Raw genomic sequence first — 24,908 nt, 5'->3', positions numbered from 1 at the left:
AGGCAGATGAAGGAGGTGACAAGCTTTAGAAAACCGGTCCACAACAACGAGAACGTTGGCCCAGATTCCTCCTCCGCTCTGCCTCGGGCAAACGTGCAGAGTCCACCTCCATCAGCTCTGGCCATGGAGCAGGTGTAGCCATGGGCTTCGGATTCCTCGCAGGTCCTCGTCACAGGAGGTTGTCCAACCAGATCATCATGGTGATGAGCTGTTCGAGTGACAGGTTGTCATCACGGCAGGCTAACTCCATCAGTACCTCCTCCCGCAGTCCGCTGCGGAACACGGTGACCATAGCCGACTTGTTCCATCTGGCGGAGGCCACGATGGTCCGGAATTCCAGATCCCCGGCGTAGTCGGAGTACGCACTCACCACCCTCTCGGCCCTCCACAGGACGATCAAACACCGAGCGGAAGAGGAGGGTGAAGCGCTCATAGTGCTCAACCTCAGGTCCAGCCGTTTCCCAGATCGCACCACCCCAGTCCATGGCCCTTCCGGTCAGTGCCGAGATGACGAAGGCAACCCTGTCTCTCCCGGAGACTGCCTCGGCGTAGTGAGCAAGGTACAGGTTGCATTGCAGAGAGAATCCTGTCAAAGCGCTCCGGAAAGTCGATTATTCGGTCACGCTGTATAATAATAGGAGACAGGCGCAGGAATACGTAATAGAGGGTTTTATTTCTCCACCCAAAATAAAGTACATCATGAAAACGACAGGGACGAAGCCCGAAACAAACACATATATATATATAAAACACAGGGATGTAACCCAAACAAAAGATCGAGGTGTAAAATAATACATGGGACGAGATCCGTAATAACAAGTGCACAATAACAGGTACTCAAAAGACCAACGGACATGGGACAACAATCAACAAGGACAATGGGGAACAGAGGGCACATATATACACATAATAATCAGGGGGAATGGGAACCAGGTGTGCGTAATGAGACAAGACAGTCTGGGGTTGGTGGTAATGATACAGTTTAGTGACGTTTAGAAGGCTGGTGACATAGATCTCCGGAGCTGGTGAACGGAATGAGCAGCAGTACCGGGGGGATCTGTGACATCATGTCTAACTGGAGATAATGTATTAATGTCTAACTGGAGATAATGTATTAATGTCTAACTGGAGATAATTTATTCATGACTAACTGGAGATAATTTATTCATGACTAACTGGAGATCATTTATTCATAACTAACTGGAGATAATTTATTCATGACTAACTGGAGATAATTTATTCATGACTAACTGGAGATAATGTGTTCATGACTAACTGGAGATAATTTCTTCATGACTAACTGGAGATAATGTGTTCATGACTAACTGGAGATGAAATTGCACTCTGTTCCCTGAAGTGCACTAGTCTCGCTCTCTCTCTCTATCTTTCTCTTCCTCCTATCTATCTATCTTTCTCTTCTTCTTCTCTCTCTGGGTTCTGGTCAAAAGTAGTGCACTATGTAGGGAATAGGGTGCCATTTGGTACGCAGGCAAAGCATTCAGGAAAAGATGCCATGCTCTGGTGAATCTAAATCGAGCTCGGGGAAATAAAATTAAGTAAAACGTATGGAGCTGAATGAATAAAGGCCAATTGATTCAATAATTGATATGTTTTAATTTCCCACTCTGTATTAAGACTGAGCAGAGTTGCTAATAGCAGTTAATTACGCTTATTTTAAATGCGTCACAATGATGTCGCCCTGTATTCATCTGGAACGTAATTGTTAAGTGATGATGCTTCTAATTCCAGCTGGAAAAGAGAAGAAAGACTTGTCCTTAGACAGACATGGTGGGTTGTTGTCCTTAAACACAGAGAGAGAAGACAGACTTGTCCTTAGACAGTCATGGTGGGTTGTTGTCCTTAAACACAGAGAGAGAAGACAGACTTGTCCTTAGACAGTCATGGTGGGTTGTTGTCCTTAAACACAGAGAGAGAAGACAGACTTGTCCTTAGACAGTCATGGTGGGTTGTTGTCCTTAAACACAGAGAGAGAAGACAGACTTGTCCTTAGACAGTCATGGTGGGTTGTTGTCCTTAAACACAGAGAGAGAAGACATACTTGTCCTTAGACAGACATGGTGGGTTGTTGTCCTTAAACACAGAGAGAGAAGACAGACTTGTCCTTAGACAGACATGGTGGGTTGTTGTCCTTAAACACAGAGAGAGAAGACAGACTTGTCCTTAGACAGACATGGTGGGTTGTTGTCCTTAAACACAGAGAGAGGACAGACTTGTCTTTAGACAGACATGGTGGGTTGTTGTCCTTAAACACAGAGAGAGAAGACAGACTTGTCTTTAGACAGTCATGGTGGGTTGTCGAGGATTGTTGTTTCACTTTTTTTGTATTATTTATTGTCTAGTGTGGCGGCTGTTGGCTAAGGGCCTGTACAGACAGAGAAAAAGGAAACACTCACGTATAGGCCTCCACACGGATCCTTCTGTCTCTGTCTGTGTGCATCAAGACATACAGTACCAAGGGATGTCGATTCCTACATCAAGTGTCAACTCTCTCCATCTAGGACCGGAAAATAAAATGCACTTATGAAACCACAGTGCTTAAACTTACTATCCACAGTGCTGAAACTGTAATGGTCCTGTGTGTAGCAGGTGTAGAGAGTCAGGCGCAGCACAGCAGAATTGAGTAATCAACGTACTTTACTCAAAAATACACAAATACAAAGTAATATAACGAACCCACAAGTAACGGACCGATTTACCACGAACAATCACTCACAACAAACATGGGGGAACAGAGGGTTAAATAATGAACAAGTAATTGGGTGAGTGAAACCAGGTGTGTAAGACAAAGACAAAACAAATGGAAAATGAAAAGTGGATCGGCGATGGCTAGAAGGCCGGTGACGTCGACCGCCGAACGCCGCCCGAACAAGGAGAGGGACCAACTTCGGCGGAAGTCGTGACAGAAAGTCACTATCCACAGTGCTAAAACTCACTATCCATAGTGTTTAAAATTAACTCAGTATCCAGTGCTGAATCTCTCTATCCAGTGCTGAAACTCACTATCTACAGTCCATAAACTCACTATCCACAGTCCATTAACTCACTATCCACAGTCCATAAACTCACTATCCACAGTGCTTAAAACTCACTATCCACAGTGCTTAAAACTCACTATCCACAGTGCTTAAAACTCACTATCCAGTGTACATAAAACTCACTATCCAGTGTACATAAACCTCACTATCCACAGTGCTTAAAACTCACTATCCAGTGTACATAAACTCACTATCCAGTGTACATAAACTCACTATCCAGTGTACATAAACCTCACTATCCACAGTGCTTAAACCCACTTTCCACAGTGCTTAAACTCACTATCCACAGTGCTTAAACTCACTATCCACAGTGCTTACAACTCACTATCCACAGTGCTTAAACTCACTATCCACAGTGCTTAAAACTCACTATCCTCAAGGCTGATACTCACTATCCTCAAGGCTGAAACTCACTATCCACAGTGCTTAAAACTCACTATCCACAGTGCTTAAAACTCACTATCCACAGTGCTTAAAACTCACTATCCACAGTGCTTAAACTCACTGTCCACAGTGCTTAAACTCACTATCCACAGTGCTTAAAACTCACTATCCTCAAGGCTGAAACTCACTATCCTCAAGGCTGGTACAAGAGTCTACTGAAGGACTCTTGAAAAGCCTTTGTTAAACATAGAGAGTCGGGGAACGTCAAAAGGTGGGGGGGAAAGGAACCATATCTCGGTAATCCAACCAGTTGAAAATATGCGTTGGTGCTAAATGAATATGATGTCAGTTCGGTTGTCATCTGAGACATTCTTATTAATGATAGGATGACAAACTGTATCGTGGAAAGTCTACACATTATAGTTATCAGATTCACATGGAATTGTTGTTCAATTTAAATGTTTAAATATGAAACTATTTGTGAAAATATTACATGGAATTTTAGCTTCCAAATGAGAGAATTGGGTTTTCATAAGGGTAAAGCTCTGCTCACTCAGTGGCCCACCCATGTGAAGAGACATTGGTTGTAAACTATGAAACATGCCCTCTCTCCTACCACTATATAAAGCCCTTGACGAAAATGTAACCTTCTGTTCCGAGGACGTGAGGACGACGTTCCCACGTTAAAAGGACTAACATGTCAACTACAGAACTAAGCCAACCTCTGCGTGAGCTTTGGTTGCGAATGGTATGAACTTTGAACTCTTATTCACAGCAGAAGTGATACCTCCTAGCCGTTGAGTTAGCAGCGGCCACTGTAAACGTGGGCTAGGAAAGGACGGACGACGGATCCAGTCTAACACTCAACAACGATACTACAACGTATCCAGTTTACCACCAGAGACATTCTTCCGAGGACAGGAAGATCTCTGTTGGGCAACACGGCCTTCCATCTACAACCAACCTATTGAGGCACAGCTCAGAGTAAATATTTATTGCATTTTCCTTTTCCAAATGGCCGGTAATTTAGAATGCATAAGATACTGTATTTACGATAGCATAGCTTCTCCCTTTGTTCCTTAGTCTTCCCGCTCTTTCACTCAAACCCAACCCCCTTTCCTTTTTGTAACCAGCCGTCATGTCAGCTCCATCCACCAGGGACGTTTTCTGTATGACATAATTTGCATTCTGTGTATATGTAATTCTGTGTGATTAGTTAGGTATTTAGTAAATAAATTATTAAACCAAAGTTTGTATTGCTGATTCAACTTCGTGAAGATAACCAAGAATTTACAACTTTCAGATGAGACTGAAATAAGGTGACGATTAATATTGACTGCTATTGATGTAAAAATATTACTAGGTCTTTAAGAGTTTATTCGGAAGATAACAGCTCTATAAACATTCTTTCGTGGTGCCCCGACTTTCTAGTTAATTATCTACCTGATTAGCTTAATCAGGTAATATTAATTACAGAGAAATGATTTTTATAGAATAGCATGTCATATCACTTAATCCAGCATAGCCAAAGACACAACACACATATAAAACTATGTTGCACAAATCCCATATCACACAAAAAGAATAACACACTTATAAAGAGAACCTGGTTATTAAACTATTACACTTCAAACAAGAAACACAAACTAAATTGCACAACTGCCATCTAAACTTTGACCTTTCTTGCCTTCCTTGATGCAAAGTCATCAACTACGTCATCATAAGAAATCTGCCCAGCAATTTCATGGTCAATACTGATAACAGCAAGGCCACTAAGGTGTTCCTGTGACATGTGCATTTACATTTAAGTCATTTAGCAGACGCTCTTATCCAGAGCGACTTACAAGTTGGAAAGTTCATACATATTCATCCTGGTCCCCCCTGTGGGGAATGAACCCACAACCCTGGCGTTGCAAGCGCCATGCTCTACCAACTGAGCCACACGGGACCACATGGTGGACCTCAGGTAGGATTTGATGAGCTTCAGCTTTGAAAAGCTCCTCTCTGCTTCAGCTACGGTCACTGGAAGAGTGAGACACATTCTGAGAGCAGTCCACAAATTTGAATACATTTGGATCGGTTTTATATTATTCTTCACGATTTCACACAAACCAGAAAAAAATGCAACAATATGTCTGTGAAATGATATATTCACAGTATTATGAATGAATTGTGGTTTATTTGGTAGCGTTTTGTAGTGTGAATGATTTTACTAATTGCATTAGTACTGTACAAAGTTAGAGGTGCGCTATTTGATAGATTCCCCCGCTCCCCCTACCTTGGGCTTCCAGTGGGGAGGCCTGAGGTCAACCTACCCCCGCCCCCTCCCCATCTCGTACTTCTGAGTGGGAGACCTTCCCAGGCAGTAGCCTGCCTAGCTCACAAACTAGAATCAGGGCGCCCACTCCGACAAGGTTAATTGACCCACAATCCCACACGGTTGTCGTGGCAATTTCCTGTATTACCAAATGATGAGAGAGCAAACCACACACCAGTCAGAGTTATACTTAAACTTCACCTTTAATAATAATTAAGCTTTTGCAATAGCATTTGACTTTCAACATTTCAGTATCTCTAATGAAAAGTTGAGAGTGGTCAACATAATGGCAACTGAGATCTTTTATAGCAAAGATCCACCCCCTAGTCGACATGACAAACCACAGATAATAGGAACTGTTCACAAAGAAAGTATTTTACTTGAGAGAGGGGTATCCCATAGCCAGACAGCTATCGCTATAAATTATCGTTCAGTTTGGTTGCTAAAAATAGGTTCTAATCTCATTCTTGGTACCAAAACATTACCTCATCCAATGGCATATATTAATTGTCAATCCTAGATAGTCCCATCTCAAATACACCCCCTCCTGGACAAGCTCACGGAGAGGAGTACTAGGTCAAGAGAAAAGCAACATCAGAGGTGTAATACAATGGTTCCAGACACTGCCATACTCCTCCCCCCAATGGGAAAAGGAGGGAGTGACTGGCGCACAGACATTGTGGAGATAACTAACTGGTTCCCCATTAATCACGCCATCCCTTCACATGGTTTAGGAATAGTTACAGACACATTCACATATGAAGACAAGCCTGACCTCTCCCCTCTCTGGGCCCCAAGTGACTAAGCCCTAGCTGAGAAGGGATAACTACAACTGCCAACCCTATAGTCCAAAGGGAAACATTCTAATGACAAGTATCTCACAAGCATATGATGAAAGTAAAACATCTTATCTATGTTACCCAACTCATTCTGATTCATCCCCAACACGGTGCATTGACATCATTCACGTGATGTGCAAATGAGCGATAGAAAATCGATCGTGCAAATGTCACCATTCTGAATTCTTTGGTACGGGCGACACATGCCACTGCCTTGTCGCCTATACCTAAATCCGCTACTGCATGCGGTTATAGCATTTCTCTGGAAGATACTCCCCATCTATGTGTAGTTTGTTTCGTCTTGGAGCACACTCAGGTGGCCCTCGCTCGAACCAGTCATGTACTGCGTAAAACCTCCCTGGAAAGACGTTTAGCATTCTTGAGGAAGCTTGGAATTACCGACGGTGACTTTTCTTGTCCGGATGCTGGTACCTCGGCTGGGACCGAGGTGCAGGAAGCGGAGTTGGATTGGGTGGTTGGAGCAGCCTTGTCTGCCTGGGCGTGGGGTATGTGGTGTCTGCCTGGGCGTGGGGTATGTGGTGGCAGCCTGGGCCTGGGGTATGTGGTGTCTGCCTGGGCGTGGGGTATGTGGTGGCAGCCTGGGCCTGGGGTATGTGGTGTCTGCCTGGGCCTGGGGTATGTGGTGGCAGCCTGGGCCTGGGGTATGTGGTGTCTGCCTGGGCCTGGGGTATGTGGTGGCAGCCTGGGCCTGGGGTATGTGGTGTCTGCCTGGGCGTGGGGTATGTGGTGTCTGCCTGGGCCTGGGGTATGTGGTGGCAGCCTGGGCCTGGGGTATGTGGTGTCTGCCTGGGCGTGGGGTATGTGGTGTCTGCCTGGGCCTGGGGTATGGGGTGTCTGCCTGGGCCTGGAGTATGGGGTGTCTGCCTGGGCCTGGGGTATGTGGTGTCTGCCTGGGCCTGGGGTATGTGGTGTCTGCCTGGGCCTGGGGTATGTGGTGTCTGCCTGGGCGTGGGGTATGTGGTGTCTGCCTGGGCCTGGGGTATGTGGTGTCTGCCTGGGCATGGGGTGTCTGCCTGGGCCTGGGGTATGTGGTGTCTGCCTGGGCGTGGGGTATGGGGTGTCTGCCTGGGCCTGGGGTATGTGGTGTCTGCCTGGGCGTGGGGTATGTGGTGTCTACCTGGGCGTGGGGTATGTGGTGTCTGCCTGGGCGTGGGGTATGTGGTGTCTGCATGGGCGTGGGGTATGGGGTGTCTGTGGGCGTGGGGTATGGGGTGTCTGCCTGGGCGCGGGGTATGTGGTGTCTGCCTGGGCCTGGGGTATGGGGTGTCTGCCTGGGCCTGGAGTATGGGGTGTCTGCCTGGGCCTGGGGTATGTGGTGTCTGCCTGGGCCTGGGGTATGTGGTGTCTGCCTGGGCCTGGGGTATGTGGTGTCTGCCTGGGCGTGGGGTATGTGGTGTCTGCCTGGGCCTGGGGTATGTGGTGTCTGCCTGGGCATGGGGTGTCTGCCTGGGCCTGGGGTATGTGGTGTCTGCCTGGGCGTGGGGTATGGGGTGTCTGCCTGGGCCTGGGGTATGTGGTGTCTGCCTGGGCGTGGGGTATGTGGTGTCTACCTGGGCGTGGGGTATGTGGTGTCTGCCTGGGCGTGGGGTATGTGGTGTCTGCCTGGGCGTGGGGTATGGGGTGTCTGTGGGCGTGGGGTATGGGGTGTCTGCCTGGGCGCGGGGTATGTGGTGTCTGCCTGGGCGTGGGGTATGGGGTGTCTGTCTGGGCGCGGGGTATGGGGTGTCTGCCTGGGCGCGGGGTATGTGGTGTCTGCCTGGGCGTGGGGTATGTGGTGTCTGCCTGGGCGTGGGGTATGTGGTGTCTGCCTGGGCGTGGGGTATGTGGTGTCTGCCTGGGCCTGGGGTATGTGGTGGCAGCCTGGGCCTGGGGTATGTGGTGTCTGCCTGGGCGTGGGGTATGTGGTGTCTGCCTGGGCCTGGGGTATGTGGTGTCTGCCTGGGCGCGGGGTATGTGGTGTCTGCCTGGGCCTGGGGTATGTGGTGGCAGCCTGGGCCTGGGGTATGTGGTGTCTTCCTGGGCCTGGGGTATGTGGTGTCTGCCTGGGCGTGGGGTATGTGGTGTCTGCCTGGGCGCGGGGTATGTGGTGGCAGCCTGGGCCTGGGGTATGTGGTGTCTGCCTGGGCGTGGGGTATGTGGTGTCTGCCTGGGCCTGGGGTATGGGGTGTCTGCCTGGGCCTGGAGTATGGGGTGTCTGCCTGGGCCTGGGGTATGTGGTGTCTGCCTGGGCCTGGGGTATGTGGTGTCTGCCTGGGCCTGGGGTATGTGGTGTCTGCCTGGGCGTGGGGTATGTGGTGTCTGCCTGGGCCTGGGGTATGTGGTGTCTGCCTGGGCATGGGGTGTCTGCCTGGGCCTGGGGTATGTGGTGTCTGCCTGGGCGTGGGGTATGGGGTGTCTGCCTGGGCCTGGGGTATGTGGTGTCTGCCTGGGCGTGGGGTATGTGGTGTCTACCTGGGCGTGGGGTATGTGGTGTCTGCCTGGGCGTGGGGTATGTGGTGTCTGCCTGGGCGTGGGGTATGGGGTGTCTGTGGGCGTGGGGTATGGGGTGTCTGCCTGGGCGCGGGGTATGTGGTGTCTGCCTGGGCGTGGGGTATGGGGTGTCTGTCTGGGCGCGGGGTATGGGGTGTCTGCCTGGGCGCGGGGTATGTGGTGTCTGCCTGGGCGTGGGGTATGTGGTGTCTGCCTGGGCGTGGGGTATGTGGTGTCTGCCTGGGCGCGGGGTATGTGGTGTCTGCCTGGGCCTGGGGTATGTGGTGGCCTCCTTGGCCTGGGGTATGTGGTGTCTGCCTGGGCGTGGGGTATGTGGTGTCTGCCTGGGCCTGGGGTATGTGGTGTCTGCCTGGGCGCGGGGTATGTGGTGTCTGCCTGGGCCTGGGGTATGTGGTGGCAGCCTGGGCCTGGGGTATGTGGTGTCTTCCTGGGCCTGGGGTATGTGGTGTCTGCCTGGGCGTGGGGTATGTGGTGTCTGCCTGGGCCTGGGGTATGGGGTGTCTGCCTGGGCCTGGAGTATGGGGTGTCTGCCTGGGCCTGGGGTATGTGGTGTCTGCCTGGGCGTGGGGTATGTGGTGTCTGCCTGGGTGTGGGGTATGTGGTGTCTGCCTGGGCCTGGGGTATGTGGTGTCTGCCTGGGCCTGGGGTATGTGGTGTCTGCCTGGGCCTGGAGTATGAGGTGTCTGCCTGGGCCTGGGGTATGTGGTGTCTGCCTGGGCATGGGGTATGTGGTGTCTGCCTGGGCGTGGGGTATGGGGTGTCTGTCTGGGCGTGGGGTATGGGGTGTCTGCCTGGGCGCGGGGTATGTGGTGGCAGCCTGGGCGTGGGGTACGTGGTGTCTGCCTGGGCGTGGGGTATGTGGTGTCTGCCTGGGCCTGGGGTATGTGGTGTCTGCCTGGGCATGGGGTGTCTGCCTGGGCCTGGGGTATGTGGTGTCTGCCTGGGCGTGGGGTATGTGGTGGCAGCCTGGGCGTGGGGTACGTGGTGTCTGCCTGGGCGTGGGGTATGTGGTGTCTGCCTGGGCCTGGGGTATGTGGTGTCTGCCTGGGCATGGGGTGTCTGCCTGGGCCTGGGGTATGTGGTGTCTGTCTGGGCGTGGGGTATGGGGTGTCTGCCTGGGCGCGGGGTATGTGGTGTCTGCCTGGGCGTGGGGTACGTGGTGTCTGCCTGGGCGTGGGGTATGTGGTGTCTGCCTGGGCCTGGGGTATGTGGTGTCTGCCTGGGCATGGGGTGTCTGCCTGGGCCTGGGGTATATGGTGTCTGCCTGGGCGTGGGGTATGGGGTGTCTGCCTGGGCCTGGGGTATGTGGTGTCTGCCTGGGCGTGGGGTATGTGGTGTCTGCCTGGGCGTGGGGTATGTGGTGTCTGCCTGGGCGTGGGGTATGTGGTGTCTGCCTGGGCGTGGGGTATGGGGTGTCTGTCTGGGCGTGGGGTATGGGGTGTCTGCCTGGGCGCGGGGTATGTGGTGTCTGCCTGGGCGTGGGGTATGTGGTGTCTGCCTGGGCGTGGGGTATGTGGTGTCTGCCTGGGCGCGGGGTATGTGGTGTCTGCCTGGGCCTGGGGTATGTGGTGGCAGCCTGGGCCTGGGGTATGTGGTGTCTGCCTGGGCGTGGGGTATGTGGTGTCTGCCTGGGCCTGGGGTATGTGGTGGCAGCCTGGGCCTGGGGTATGTGGTGTCTGCCTGGGCGTGGGGTATGTGGTGTCTGCCTGGGCCTGGGGTATGGGGTGTCTGCCTGGGCCTGGAGTATGGGGTGTCTGCCTGGGCCTGGGGTATGTGGTGTCTGCCTGGGCGTGGGGTATGTGGTGTCTGCCTGGGCCTGGGGTACGTGGTGGCTGTCTGGGCGTGGGGTATGTGGTGTCTGCCTGGGCCTGGAGTATGGGGTGTCTGCCTGGGCCTGGGGTATGTGGTGTCTGCCTGGGCGTGGGGTATGTGGTGTCTGCCTGGGCCTGGGGTATGTGGTGTCTGCCTGGGCCTGGGGTATGTGGTGTCTGCCTGGGCGTGGGGTATGTGGTGTCTGCCTGGGCCTGGGGTATGTGGTGTCTGCCTGGGCGTGGGGTATGGGGTGTCTGCCTGGGCCTGGGGTATGTGGTGTCTGCCTGGGCGTGGGGTATGGGGTGTCTGCCTGGGCCTGGGGTATGTGGTGTCTGCCTGGGCGCGGGGTATGTGGTGTCTGCCTGGGCGTGGGGTATGTGGTGTCTGCCTGGGCGTGGGGTATATGGTGTCTGCCTGGGCGTGGGGTATGGGGTGTCTGCCTGGGCGTGGGGTATGGGGTGTCTGTCTGGGCGTGGGGTATGGGGTGTCTGCCTGGGCGCGGGGTATGTGGTGTCTGCCTGGGCGTGGGGTATGTGGTGTCTGCCTGGGCGCGGGGTATGTGGTGTCTGCCTGGGCGTGGGGTATGTGGTGTCTGCCTGGGCGCGGGGTATGTTGTGTCTGCCTGGGCGCGGGGTATATGGTGTCTGCCTGGGCGCGGGGTATGTGGTGTCTGCCTGGGCGCGGGGTATGTGGTGTCTGCCTGGGCGCGGGGTATGTGGTGTCTGCCTGGGCGCGGGGTATGTGGTGTCTGCCTGGGCGTGGGGTATGGGGTGTCTGTCTGGGCGTGGGGTATGTGGTGTCTGCCTGGGCGTGGGGTATGTGGTGTCTGCCTGGGCGTGGGGTATGTGGTGTCTGCCTGGGCGTGGGGTATGTGGTGTCTGCCTGGGCGCGGGGTATGTGGTGTCTGCCTGGGCCTGGGGTATGGGGTGTCTGCCTGGGCCTGGGGTATGTGGTGTCTGCCTGGGCCTGGGGTATGTGGTGTTTGCCTGGGCCTGGGGTATGTGGTGTCTGCCTGGGCGTGGGGTATGTGGTGGCTGTCTGGGCGTGGGGTACGTGGTGGCAGCCTGGGTGTGGGGTAAGTGGTGGCTGCCTGGGCGTGGGGTACGTGGTGTCTGCCTGGGCCTGGGGTATGAGGTGTCTGCCTGGGCGTGGGGTATGTGGTGGCTGCCTGGGCGTGGGGTACGTGGTGGCTGTCTGGGCGTGGGGTATGTGGTGGCTGCCTGGGCGTGGGGTATGTGGTGTCTGCCTGGGCGCGGGGTATGTGGTGTCTGCCTGGGCCTGGGGTATGGGGTGTCTGCCTGGGCCTGGGGTATGTGGTGTCTGCCTGGGCCTGGGGTATGTGGTGTTTGCCTGGGCCTGGGGTATGTGGTGTCTGCCTGGGCGTGGGGTATGTGGTGGCTGTCTGGGCGTGGGGTACGTGGTGGCAGCCTGGGTGTGGGGTAAGTGGTGGCTGCCTGGGCGTGGGGTACGTGGTGTCTGCCTGGGCCTGGGGTATGAGGTGTCTGCCTGGGCGTGGGGTATGTGGTGGCTGCCTGGGCGTGGGGTACGTGGTGGCTGTCTGGGCGTGGGGTATGTGGTGGCTGCCTGGGCGTGGGGTACGTGGTGGCAGCCTGGGCCTGGGGTATGAGGTGTCTGCCTGGGCATGGGGTATGTGGTGGCTGCCTGGGCGTGGGGTATGTGGTGGCTGCCTGGGCGTGGGGTACGTGGTGGCAGCCTGGGCCTGGGGTATGAGGTGTCTGAATGGGCGTGGGGTATGAGGTGTCTGCCTGGGCGTGGGGTATGAGGTGTCTGCCTGGGCGTGGGGTATGTGGTGGCAGCCTGGGCGTGGGGTACGTGGTGGCAGGCTGGGCGTGGGGTACGTGGTGTCTGCCTGGGCGTGGGGTACGTGGTGTCTGCCTGGGCGTGGGGTACGTGGTGGCTGTCTGGGCGTGGGGTACGTGGTGTCTGCCTGGGCGTGGGGTACGTGGTGTCTGCCTGGGCGTGGGGTACGTGGTGGCTGTCTGGGCGTGGGGTACGTGGTGTCTGCCTGGGCGTGGGGTACGTGGTGTCTGCCTGGGCGTGGGGTACGTGGTGTCTGCCTGGGCGTGGGGTACGTGGTGGCTGTCTGGGCGCGGGGTATGTGGTGGCTGCCTGAGCGTGGGGTACGTGGTGGCAGGCTGGGCGTGGGGTACGTGGTGTCTGCCTGGGCGTGGGGTACGTGGTGGCTGTCTGGGCGTGGGGTATGTGGTGTCTGCCTGGGCGTGGGGTACGTGGTGTCTGTCTGGGCGTGGGGTAGGTGGTGTCTGCCTGGGCGTGGGGTACGTGGTGGCTGTCTGGGCGTGGGGTATGTGGAGTCTGCCTGGGCGTGGGGTACGTGGTGGCTGTCTGGGCGTGGGGTACGTGGTGGCTGTCTGGGCGTGGGGTATGTGGTGTCTGCCTGGGCGTGGGGTACGTGGTGGCTGTCTGGGCGTGGGGTATGTGGTGTCTGCCTGGGCGTGGGGTACGTGGTGGCTGCCTGGGCCTGGGGTATGTGGTGTCTGCCTGGGCATGGGGTGTCTGCCTGGGCCTGGGGTATGTGGTGTCTGCCTGGGCGTGGGGTATGGGGTGTCTGCCTGGGCCTGGGGTATGTGGTGTCTGCCTGGGCGTGGGGTATGGGGTGTCTGTGGGCGTGGGGTATGGGGTGTCTGCCTGGGCGTGGGGTATGTGGTGTCTGCCTGGGCGTGGGGTATGGGGTGTCTGTGGGCGTGGGGTATGGGGTGTCTGCCTGGGCGCGGGGTATGTGGTGTCTGCCTGGGCGTGGGGTATGGGGTGTCTGTCTGGGCGCGGGGTATGGGGTGTCTGTGGGCGTGGGGTATGGGGTGTCTGCCTGGGCGTGGGGTATGTGGTGTCTGCCTGGGCCTGGGGTATGTGGTGTCTGCCTGGGCATGGGGTGTCTGCCTGGGCCTGGGGTATGTGGTGTCTGCCTGGGCGTGGGGTATGGGGTGTCTGCCTGGGCCTGGGGTATGTGGTGTCTGCCTGGGCGTGGGGTATGTGGTGTCTACCTGGGCGTGGGGTATGTGGTGTCTGCCTGGGCGTGGGGTATGTGGTGTCTGCCTGGGCGTGGGGTATGGGGTGTCTGTGGGCGTGGGGTATGGGGTGTCTGCCTGGGCGCGGGGTATGTGGTGTCTGCCTGGGCGTGGGGTATGGGGTGTCTGTCTGGGCGCGGGGTATGGGGTGTCTGCCTGGGCGCGGGGTATGTGGTGTCTGCCTGGGCGTGGGGTATGTGGTGTCTGCCTGGGCGTGGGGTATGTGGTGTCTGCCTGGGCGCGGGGTATGTGGTGTCTGCCTGGGCCTGGGGTATGTGGTGGCAGCCTGGGCCTGGGGTATGTGGTGTCTGCCTGGGCGTGGGGTATGTGGTGTCTGCCTGGGCCTGGGGTATGTGGTGTCTGCCTGGGCGCGGGGTATGTGGTGTCTGCCTGGGCCTGGGGTATGTGGTGGCAGCCTGGGCCTGGGGTATGTGGTGTCTTCCTGGGCCTGGGGTATGTGGTGTCTGCCTGGGCGTGGGGTATGTGGTGTCTGCCTGGGCCTGGGGTATGGGGTGTCTGCCTGGGCCTGGAGTATGGGGTGTCTGCCTGGGCCTGGGGTATGTGGTGTCTGCCTGGGCGTGGGGTATGTGGTGTCTACCTGGGCGTGGGGTATGTGGTGTCTGCCTGGGCCTGGGGTATGTGGTGTCTGCCTGGGCCTGGGGTATGTGGTGTCTGCCTGGGCCTGGAGTATGAGGTGTCTGCCTGGGCCTGGGGTATGTGGTGTCTGCCTGGGCGTGGGGTATGGGGTGTCTGTCTGGGCGTGGGGTATGGGGTGTCTGCCTGGGCGCGGGGTATGTGGTGGCAGCCTGGGCGTGGGGTACGTGGTGTCTGCCTGGGCGTGGGGTATGTGGTGTCTGCCTGGGCCTGGGGTATGTGGTGTCTGCCTGGGCATGGGGTGTCTGCCTGGGCCTGGGGTATGTGGTGTCTGCCTGGGCGTGGGGTATGGGGTGTCTGCCTGGGCCTGGGGTATGTGGTGTCTGCCTGGGCGTGGGGTATGTGGTGTCTGCCTGGGCGTGGGGTATGTGGTGTCTGCCTGGGCGTGGGGTATGTGGTGTCTGCCTGGGCGTGGGGTATGGGGTGTCTGTCTGGGCGTGGGGTATGGGGTGTCTGCCTGGGCGCGGGGTATGTGGTGTCTGCCTGGGCGTGGGGTACGTGGTGTCTGCCTGGGCGTGGGGTATGTGGTGTCTGCCTGGGCCTGGGGTATGTGGTGTCTGCCTGGGCATGGGGTGTCTGCCTGGGCCTGGGGTATGTGGTGTCTGCCTGGGCGTGGGGTATGGGGTGTCTGCCTGGGCCTGGGGTATGTGGTGTCTGCCTGGGCGTGGGGTATGTGGTGTCTACCTGGGCGTGGGGTATGTGGTGTCTGCCTGGGCGTGGGGTATGTGGTGTCTGCCTGGGCGTGGGGTATGGGGTGTCTGTCTGGGCGTGGGGTATGGGGTGTCTGCCTGGGCGCGGGGTATGTGGTGTCCGCCTGGGCGTGGGGTATGTGGTGTCTGCCTGGGCGTGGGGTATGTGGTGTCTGCCTGGGCGCGGGGTATGTGGTGTCTGCCTGGGCCTGGGGTATGTGGTGGCAGCCTGGGCCTGGGGTATGTGGTGTCTGCCTGGGCGTGGGGTATGTGGTGTCTGCCTGGGCCTGGGGTATGTGGTGGCAGCCTGGGCCTGGGGTATGTGGTGTCTGCCTGGGCGTGGGGTATGTGGTGTCTGCCTGGGCCTGGGGTATGGGGTGTCTGCCTGGGCCTGGAGTATGGGGTGTCTGCCTGGGCATGGGGTATGTGGTGTCTGCCTGGGCGTGGGGTATGTGGTGTCTGCCTGGGCCTGGGGTACGTGGTGGCTGTCTGGGCGTGGGGTATGTGGTGTCTGCCTGGGCCTGGAGTATGGGGTGTCTGCCTGGGCCTGGGGTATGGGGTGTCTGCCTGGGCCTGGGGTATGTGGTGTCTGCCTGGGCCTGGGGTATGTGGTGTCTGCCTGGGCCTGGGGTATGTGGTGTCTGCCTGGGCGTGGGGTATGTGGTGGCTGTCTGGGCGTGGGGTACGTGGTGGCAGCCTGGGTGTGGGGTAAGTGGTGGCTGCCTGGGCGTGGGGTATGTGGTGGCTGCCTGGGCCTGGGGTATGAGGTGTCTGCCTGGGCGTGGGGTATGTGGTGGCTGCCTGGGCGTGGGGTACGTGGTGGCTGTCTGGGCGTGGGGTATGTGGTGGCTGCCTGGGCGTGGGGTACGTGGTGGCAGCCTGGGCCTGGGGTATGAGGTGTCTGCCTGGGCGTGGGGTATGTGGTGGCTGCCTGGGCGTGGGGTATGTGGTGGCTGCCTGGGCGTGGGGTACGTGGTGGCACTCTGGGCCTGGGGTATGAGGTGTCTGCCTGGGCGTGGGGTATGAGGTGGCAGCCTGGGCGTGGGGTACGTGGTGGCAGCCTGGGCGTGGGGTACGTGGTGTCTGCCTGGGCGTGGGGTACGTGGTGTCTGCCTGGGCGTGGGGTACGTGGTGGCTGTCTGGGCGTGGGGTACGTGGTGTCTGCCTGGGCGTGGGGTACGTGGTGTCTGCCTGGGCGTGGGGTACGTGGTGGCTGTCTGGGCGTGGGGTACGTGGTGTCTGCCTGGGCGTGGGGTACGTGGTGTCTGCCTGGGCGTGGGGTATGTGGTGTCTGCCTGGGCGTGGGGTACGTGGTGTCTGCCTGGGCGTGGGGTATGTGGTGTCTGCCTGGGCCTGGGGTACGTGGTGGCTGTCTGGGCGTGGGGTACGTGGTGGCTGTCTGGGCGTGGGGTAAGTGGTGTCTGCCTGGGCGTGGGGTACGTGGTGGCTGTCTGGGCGTGGGGTATGTGGTGTCTGCCTGGGCGTGGGGTACGTGGTGGCTGTCTGGGCGTGGGGTACGTGGTGGCTGTCTGGGCGTGGGGTATGTGGTGTCTGCCTGGGCGTGGGGTACGTGGTGGCTGTCTGGGCGTGGGGTATGTGGTGTCTGCCTGGGCGTGGGGTACGTGGTGGCTGTCTGGGCGTGGGGTATGTGGTGTCTGCCTGGGCGTGGGGTACGTGGTGGCTGTCTGGGCGTGGGGTATGTGGTGTCTGCCTGGGCGTGGGGTATGTGGTGTCTGCCTGGGCCTGGGGTATGTGGTGTCTGCCTGGGCGTGGGGTACGTGGTGGCAGCCTGGGTGTGGGGTATATGGTGTCTGTCTGGGCCTGGGGTACGTGGTGTCTGCCTGGGCGTGGGGTATATGGTGTCTGCCTGGGCGTGGGGTATGTGGTGTCTGCCTGGGCGCGGGGTATGTGGTGGCTGCCTGGGCGCGGGGTACGTGGTGTCTGCCTGGGCCTGGTGTATGTGGTGTCTGCCTGGGCGTGGGGTACGTGGTGTCTGCCTGAGCCTGGTGTATGTGGTGTCTGCCTGGGCGTGGGGTACGTGGTGTCTGCCTGGGCGTGGGGTACGTGGTGTCTGCCTGGGCGTGGGGTACGTGGTGGCTGTCTGGCGTGGGGTACGTGGTGTCTGCCTGGGCGTGGGGTACGTGGTGGCTGTCTGGGCGTGGGGTACGTGGTGTCTGCCTGGGCCTGGGGTACGTGGTGTCTGCCTGGGCCTGGGGTACGTGGTGTCTGCCTGGGCCTGGGGTACGTGGTGGCAGCCTGGGCCTGGGGTACGTGGTGGCAGCCTGGGCCTGCGGTACGTGGTGGCAGCCTGGGCGTGGGGTACGTGGTGGCAGCCTGGGCGTGGGGTACGTGGTGTCTGCCTGGGCCTGGGGTACGTGGTGTCTGCCTGGGCCTGGGGTACGTGGTGTCTGCCTGGGCCTGGGGTACGTGGTGTCTGCCTGGGCCTGGGGTACGTGGTGTCTGCCTGGGCCTGGGGTACGTGGTGGCAGCCTGGGCCTGGGGTACGTGGTGGCAGCCTGGGCCTTGGGTACGTGGTGGCAGCCTGGGCGTGGGGTACGTGGTGGCAGCCTGGGCCTGGGGTACGTGGTGTCTGCCTGGGCCTGGGGTACGTGGTGTCTGCCTGGGCGTGGGGTACGTGGTGGCTGTCTGGCGTGGGGTACGTGGTGTCTGCCTGGGCGTGGGGTACGTGGTGGCTGTCTGGGCGTGGGGTACGTGGTGTCTGCCTGGGCCTGGGGTACGTGGTGTCTGCCTGGGCCTGGGGTACGTGGTGTCTGCCTGGGCCTGGGGTACGTGGTGGCAGCCTGGGCCTGGGGTACGTGGTGGCAGCCTGGGCCTGCGGTACGTGGTGGCAGCCTGGGCGTGGGGTACGTGGTGGCAGCCTGGGCGTGGGGTACGTGGTGTCTGCCTGGGCCTGGGGTACGTGGTGTCTGCCTGGGCCTGGGGTACGTGGTGTCTGCCTGGGCCTGGGGTACGTGGTGTCTGCCTGGGCCTGGGGTACGTGGTGTCTGCCTGGGCCTGGGGTACGTGGTGGCAGCCTGGGCCTGGGGTACGTGGTGGCAGCCTGGGCCTTGGGTACGTGGTGGCAGCCTGGGCGTGGGGTACGTGGTGGCAGCCTGGGCCTGGGGTACGTGGTGTCTGCCTGGGCCTGGGGTACGTGGTGTCTGCCTGGGCCTGGGGTACGTGGTGTCTGCCTGGGCCTGGGGTACGTGGTGTCTGCCTGGGCCTGGGGTACGTGGTGGCAGCCTGGGCCTGGGGTACGTGGTGGCAGCCTGGGCCTGGGGTACGTGGTGGCAGCCTGGGCGTGGGGTACGTGGTGGCAGCCTGGGCCTGGGGTACGTGGTGGCAGCCTGGGCGTGGGGTACGTGGTGGCTGCCTGGGCCTGGGGTACGTGGTGGCTGCCTGGGCCTGGGGTACGTGGTGTCTGTCTGGGCCTGGTGTATGTGGTGGCTGCCTGGGCCTGGGGTATGTGGTGTCTGCCTGGGCCTGGGGTACGTGGTGTCTGTCTGGGCCTGGGGTATGTGGTGTCTGCCTGGGCGTGGGGTATGGGGTGTCTGCCTGGGCCTGGGGTATGTGGTGTCTGCCTGGGCGCGGGGTATGTGGTGTCTGCCTGGGCGTGGGGTATGTGGTGTCTGCCTGGGCGTGGGGTATATGGTGTCTGCCTGGGCGTGGGGTACGTGGTGGCAGCCTGGGCGTGGGGTACGTGGTGTCTGCCTGGGCCTGGGGTACGTGGTGTCTGCCTGGGCCTGGGGTACGTGGTGTCTGCCTGGGCCTGGGGTACGTGGTGTCTGCCTGGGCCTGGGGTACGTGGTGTCTGCCTGGGCCTGGGGTACGTGGTGGCAGCCTGGGCCTGGGGTACGTGGTGGCAGCCTGGGCCTTGGGTACGTGGTGGCAGCCTGGGCGTGGGGTACGTGGTGGCAGCCTGGGCCTGGGGTACGTGGTGTCTGCCTGGGCCTGGGGTACGTGGTGTCTGCCTGGGCGTGGGGTACGTGGTGGCTGTCTGGCGTGGGGTACGTGGTGTCTGCCTGGGCGTGGGGTACGTGGTGGCTGTCTGGGCGTGGGGTACGTGGTGTCTGCCTGGGCCTGGGGTACGTGGTGTCTGCCTGGGCCTGGGGTACGTGGTGTCTGCCTGGGCCTGGGGTACGTGGTGGCAGCCTGGGCCTGGGGTACGTGGTGGCAGCCTGGGCCTGCGGTACGTGGTGGCAGCCTGGGCGTGGGGTACGTGGTGGCAGCCTGGGCGTGGGGTACGTGGTGTCTGCCTGGGCCTGGGGTACGTGGTGTCTGCCTGGGCCTGGGGTACGTGGTGTCTGCCTGGGCCTGGGGTACGTGGTGTCTGCCTGGGCCTGGGGTACGTGGTGTCTGCCTGGGCCTGGGGTACGTGGTGGCAGCCTGGGCCTGGGGTACGTGGTGGCAGCCTGGGCCTTGGGTACGTGGTGGCAGCCTGGGCGTGGGGTACGTGGTGGCAGCCTGGGCCTGGGGTACGTGGTGTCTGCCTGGGCCTGGGGTACGTGGTGTCTGCCTGGGCCTGGGGTACGTGGTGTCTGCCTGGGCCTGGGGTACGTGGTGTCTGCCTGGGCCTGGGGTACGTGGTGGCAGCCTGGGCCTGGGGTACGTGGTGGCAGCCTGGGCCTGGGGTACGTGGTGGCAGCCTGGGCGTGGGGTACGTGGTGGCAGCCTGGGCCTGGGGTACGTGGTGGCAGCCTGGGCGTGGGGTACGTGGTGGCTGCCTGGGCCTGGGGTACGTGGTGGCTGCCTGGGCCTGGGGTACGTGGTGTCTGTCTGGGCCTGGTGTATGTGGTGGCTGCCTGGGCCTGGGGTATGTGGTGTCTGCCTGGGCCTGGGGTACGTGGTGTCTGTCTGGGCCTGGGGTATGTGGTGTCTGCCTGGGCGTGGGGTATGGGGTGTCTGCCTGGGCCTGGGGTATGTGGTGTCTGCCTGGGCGCGGGGTATGTGGTGTCTGCCTGGGCGTGGGGTATGTGGTGTTTGCCTGGGCGTGGGGTATATGGTGTCTGCCTGGGCGTGGGGTATGGGGTGTCTGCCTGGGCGTGGGGTATGGGGTGTCTGTCTGGGCGTGGGGTATGGGGTGTCTGCCTGGGCGCGGGGTATGTGGTGTCTGCCTGGGCGTGGGGTATGTGGTGTCTGCCTGGGCGCGGGGTATGTGGTGTCTGCCTGGGCGCGGGGTATGTTGTGTCTGCCTGGGCGCGGGGTATATGGTGTCTGCCTGGGCGCGGGGTATGTGGTGTCTGCCTGGGCGCGGGGTATGTGGTGTCTGCCTGGGTGCGGGGTATGTGGTGTCTGCCTGGGCGCGGGGTATGTGGTGTCTGCCTGGGCGTGGGGTATGGGGTGTCTGTCTGGGCGTGGGGTATGTGGTGTCTGCCTGGGCGTGGGGTATGTGGTGTCTGCCTGGGCGTGGGGTATGTGGTGTCTGCCTGGGCGTGGGGTATGTGGTGTCTGCCTGGGCGCGGGGTATGTGGTGTCTGCCTGGGCCTGGGGTATGGGGTGTCTGCCTGGGCCTGGGGTATGTGGTGTCTGCCTGGGCCTGGGGTATGTGGTGTCTGCCTGGGCGTGGGGTATGTGGTGTCTGCCTGGGCGTGGGGTATGTGGTGGCTGTCTGGGCGTGGGGTACGTGGTGGCAGCCTGGGTGTGGGGTAAGTGGTGGCTGCCTGGGCGTGGGGTACGTGGTGTCTGCCTGGGCCTGGGGTATGAGGTGTCTGCCTGGGCGTGGGGTATGTGGTGGCTGCCTGGGCGTGGGGTACGTGGTGGCTGTCTGGGCGTGGGGTATGTGGTGGCTGCCTGGGCGTGGGGTATGTGGTGTCTGCCTGGGCGCGGGGTATGTGGTGTCTGCCTGGGCCTGGGGTATGGGGTGTCTGCCTGGGCCTGGGGTATGTGGTGTCTGCCTGGGCCTGGGGTATGTGGTGTTTGCCTGGGCCTGGGGTATGTGGTGTCTGCCTGGGCGTGGGGTATGTGGTGGCTGTCTGGGCGTGGGGTACGTGGTGGCAGCCTGGGTGTGGGGTAAGTGGTGGCTGCCTGGGCGTGGGGTACGTGGTGTCTGCCTGGGCCTGGGGTATGAGGTGTCTGCCTGGGCGTGGGGTATGTGGTGGCTGCCTGGGCGTGGGGTACGTGGTGGCTGTCTGGGCGTGGGGTATGTGGTGGCTGCCTGGGCGTGGGGTACGTGGTGGCAGCCTGGGCCTGGGGTATGAGGTGTCTGCCTGGGCGTGGGGTATGTGGTGGCTGCCTGGGCGTGGGGTATGTGGTGGCTGCCTGGGCGTGGGGTACGTGGTGGCAGCCTGGGCCTGAGGTATGAGGTGTCTGCCTGGGCGTGGGGTATGAGGTGTCTGCCTGGGCGTGGGGTATGAGGTGTCTGCCTGGGCGTGGGGTATGTGGTGGCAGCCTGGGCGTGGGGTACGTGGTGGCAGCCTGGGCGTGGGGTACGTGGTGTCTGCCTGGGCGTGGGGTACGTGGTGTCTGCCTGGGCGTGGGGTACGTGGTGGCTGTCTGGGCGTGGGGTACGTGGTGTCTGCCTGGGCGTGGGGTACGTGGTGTCTGCCTGGGCGTGGGGTACGTGGTGGCTGTCTGGGCGTGGGTTACGTGGTGTCTGCCTGGGCGTGGGGTACGTGGTGTCTGCCTGGGCGTGGGGTACGTGGTGTCTGCCTGGGCGTGGGGTACGTGGTGGCTGTCTGGGCGCGGGGTATGTGGTGGCTGCCTGAGCGTGGGGTACGTGGTGGCAGGCTGGGCGTGGGGTACGTGGTGTCTGCCTGGGCGTGGGGTACGTGGTGGCTGTCTGGGCGTGGGGTACGTGGTGGCTGTCTGGGCGTGGGGTACGTGGTGTCTGTCTGGGCGTGGGGTAGGTGGTGTCTGCCTGGGCGTGGGGTACGTGGTGGCTGTCTGGGCGTGGGGTATGTGGAGTCTGCCTGGGCGTGGGGTACGTGGTGGCTGTCTGGGCGTGGGGTACGTGGTGGCTGTCTGGGCGTGGGGTATGTGGTGTCTGCCTGGGCGTGGGGTACGTGGTGGCTGTCTGGGCGTGGGGTATGTGGTGTCTGCCTGGGCGTGGGGTACGTGGTGGCTGTCTGGGCGTGGGGTATGTGGTGTCTGCCTGGGCGTGGGGTACGTGGTGGCTGTCTGGGCGTGGGGTAAGTGGTGTCTGCCTGGGCGTGGGGTACGTGGTGGCTGTCTGGGCGTGGGGTATGTGGTGTCTGCCTGGGCGTGGGGTACGTGGTGGCTGTCTGGGCGTGGGGTACGTGGTGGCTGTCTGGGCGTGGGGTATGTGGTGTCTGCCTGGGCGTGGGGTACGTGGTGGCTGTCTGGGCGTGGGGTATGTGGTGTCTGCCTGGGCGTGGGGTACGTGGTGGCTGTCTGGGCGTGGGGTATGTGGTGTCTGCCTGGGCGTGGGGTACGTGGTGGCTGTCTGGGCGTGGGGTATGTGGTGTCTGCCTGGGCGTGGGGTATGTGGTGTCTGCCTGGGCCTGGGGTATGTGGTGTCTGCCTGGGCGTGGGGTACGTGGTGGCAGCCTGGGTGTGGGGTATATGGTGTCTGTCTGGGCCTGGGGTACGTGGTGTCTGCCTGGGCGTGGGGTATATGGTGTCTGCCTGGGCGTGGGGTATGTGGTGTCTGCCTGGGCGCGGGGTATGTGGTGGCTGCCTGGGCGCGGGGTACGTGGTGTCTGCCTGGGCCTGGTGTATGTGGTGTCTGCCTGGGCGTGGGGTACGTGGTGTCTGCCTGAGCCTGGTGTATGTGGTGTCTGCCTGGGCGTGGGGTACGTGGTGTCTGCCTGGGCGTGGGGTACGTGGTGTCTGCCTGGGCGTGGGGTACGTGGTGGCTGTCTGGCGTGGGGTACGTGGTGTCTGCCTGGGCGTGGGGTACGTGGTGGCTGTCTGGGCGTGGGGTACGTGGTGTCTGCCTGGGCCTGGGGTACGTGGTGTCTGCCTGGGCCTGGGGTACGTGGTGTCTGCCTGGGCCTGGGGTACGTGGTGGCAGCCTGGGCCTGGGGTACGTGGTGGCAGCCTGGGCCTGCGGTACGTGGTGGCAGCCTGGGCGTGGGGTACGTGGTGGCAGCCTGGGCGTGGGGTACGTGGTGTCTGCCTGGGCCTGGGGTACGTGGTGTCTGCCTGGGCCTGGGGTACGTGGTGTCTGCCTGGGCCTGGGGTACGTGGTGTCTGCCTGGGCCTGGGGTACGTGGTGTCTGCCTGGGCCTGGGGTACGTGGTGGCAGCCTGGGCCTGGGGTACGTGGTGGCAGCCTGGGCCTTGGGTACGTGGTGGCAGCCTGGGCGTGGGGTACGTGGTGGCAGCCTGGGCCTGGGGTACGTGGTGTCTGCCTGGGCCTGGGGTACGTGGTGTCTGCCTGGGCCTGGGGTACGTGGTGTCTGCCTGGGCCTGGGGTACGTGGTGTCTGCCTGGGCCTGGGGTACGTGGTGGCAGCCTGGGCCTGGGGTACGTGGTGGCAGCCTGGGCCTGGGGTACGTGGTGGCAGCCTGGGCGTGGGGTACGTGGTGGCAGCCTGGGCCTGGGGTACGTGGTGGCAGCCTGGGCGTGGGGTACGTGGTGTCTGCCTGGGCCTGGGGTACGTGGTGGCTGCCTGGGTCTGGGGTACGTGGTGTCTGTCTGGGCCTGGTGTATGTGGTGGCTGCCTGGGCCTGGGGTATGTGGTGTCTGCCTGGGCCTGGGGTACGTGGTGGCAGCCTGGGCCTGGGGTACGTGGTGGCAGCCTGGGCCTGGGGTATGTGGTGTCTGCCTGGGCCTGGGGTACGTGGTGGCAGCCTGGGCGTGGGGTACATGGTGGCAGCCTGGGCCTGGGGTACGTGGTGGCAGCCTGGGCGTGGGGTACGTGGTGGCAGCCTGGGCCTGGGGTACGTAGTGGCAGCCTGGGCGTGGGGTACGTGGTGGCAGCCTGGGCCTGGGGTACATGGTGGCAGCCTGGGCCTGGGGTACGTGGTGGCTGCCTGGGCCTGGGGTACGTGGTGGCTGCCTGGGCCTGGGGTACGTGGTGGCTGCCTGGGCCTGGGGTACGTGGTGTCTGTCTGGGCCTGGTGTATGTGGTGGCTGCCTGGGCCTGGGGTATGTGGTGTCTGCCTGGGCCTGGGGTATGTGGTGTCTGCCTGGGCCTTGGGTACGTGGTGGCAGCCTGGGCCTGGGGTACGTGTTGGCAGCCTGGGCCTGGGGTATGTGGTGTCTGCCTGGGCCTGGGGTATGTGGTGTCTGTCTGGGCCTGGGGTATGTGGTGTCTGCCTGGGCCTGGGGTACGTGGTGGCAGCCTGGGCCTGGGGTACGTGGTGGCTGCCTGGGTCTGGGGTACGTGGTGTCTGTCTGGGCCTGGTGTATGTGGTGGCTGCCTGGGCCTGGGGTATGTGGTGTCTGCCTGGGCCTGGGGTACGTGGTGGCAGCCTGGGCCTGGGGTACGTGGTGGCAGCCTGGGCCTGGGGTATGTGGTGTCTGCCTGGGCCTGGGGTACGTGGTGGCAGCCTGGGCGTGGGGTACATGGTGGCAGCCTGGGCCTGGGGTACGTGGTGGCAGCCTGGGCGTGGGGTACGTGGTGGCAGCCTGGGCCTGGGGTACGTAGTGGCAGCCTGGGCGTGGGGTACGTGGTGGCAGCCTGGGCCTGGGGTACAT

The 24,908-nt window shown here is 60.8% G+C and overlaps 1 protein-coding gene across 1 annotated transcript; it reads right to left on the bottom strand.

Moving 5' to 3' along the window:
• Positions 1-2,356: 2,356 nt before the first annotated feature.
• LOC139583858 (uncharacterized) lies at positions 2,357-24,908 on the bottom strand. Its single transcript, XM_071415404.1, has 11 exons — positions 24,803-24,908; positions 24,543-24,689; positions 24,101-24,221; positions 23,815-23,987; positions 22,802-23,098; positions 22,360-22,500; positions 21,814-22,188; positions 17,085-17,381; positions 12,961-13,257; positions 5,371-5,462; positions 2,357-2,383 (listed from the first exon to the last, which is right to left on the bottom strand). The coding sequence occupies exons 1-11, from the start codon at positions 24,906-24,908 to the stop codon at positions 2,357-2,359; spliced, it is 2,073 nt and encodes a 690-aa protein (XP_071271505.1).

Source organism: Salvelinus alpinus, chromosome 8 (assembly GCF_045679555.1).
Source record: "Salvelinus alpinus chromosome 8, SLU_Salpinus.1, whole genome shotgun sequence".
Taxonomy (NCBI): domain Eukaryota; kingdom Metazoa; phylum Chordata; class Actinopteri; order Salmoniformes; family Salmonidae; genus Salvelinus; species Salvelinus alpinus.
This window is presented reverse-complemented; position numbering and strand designations above follow the sequence as displayed.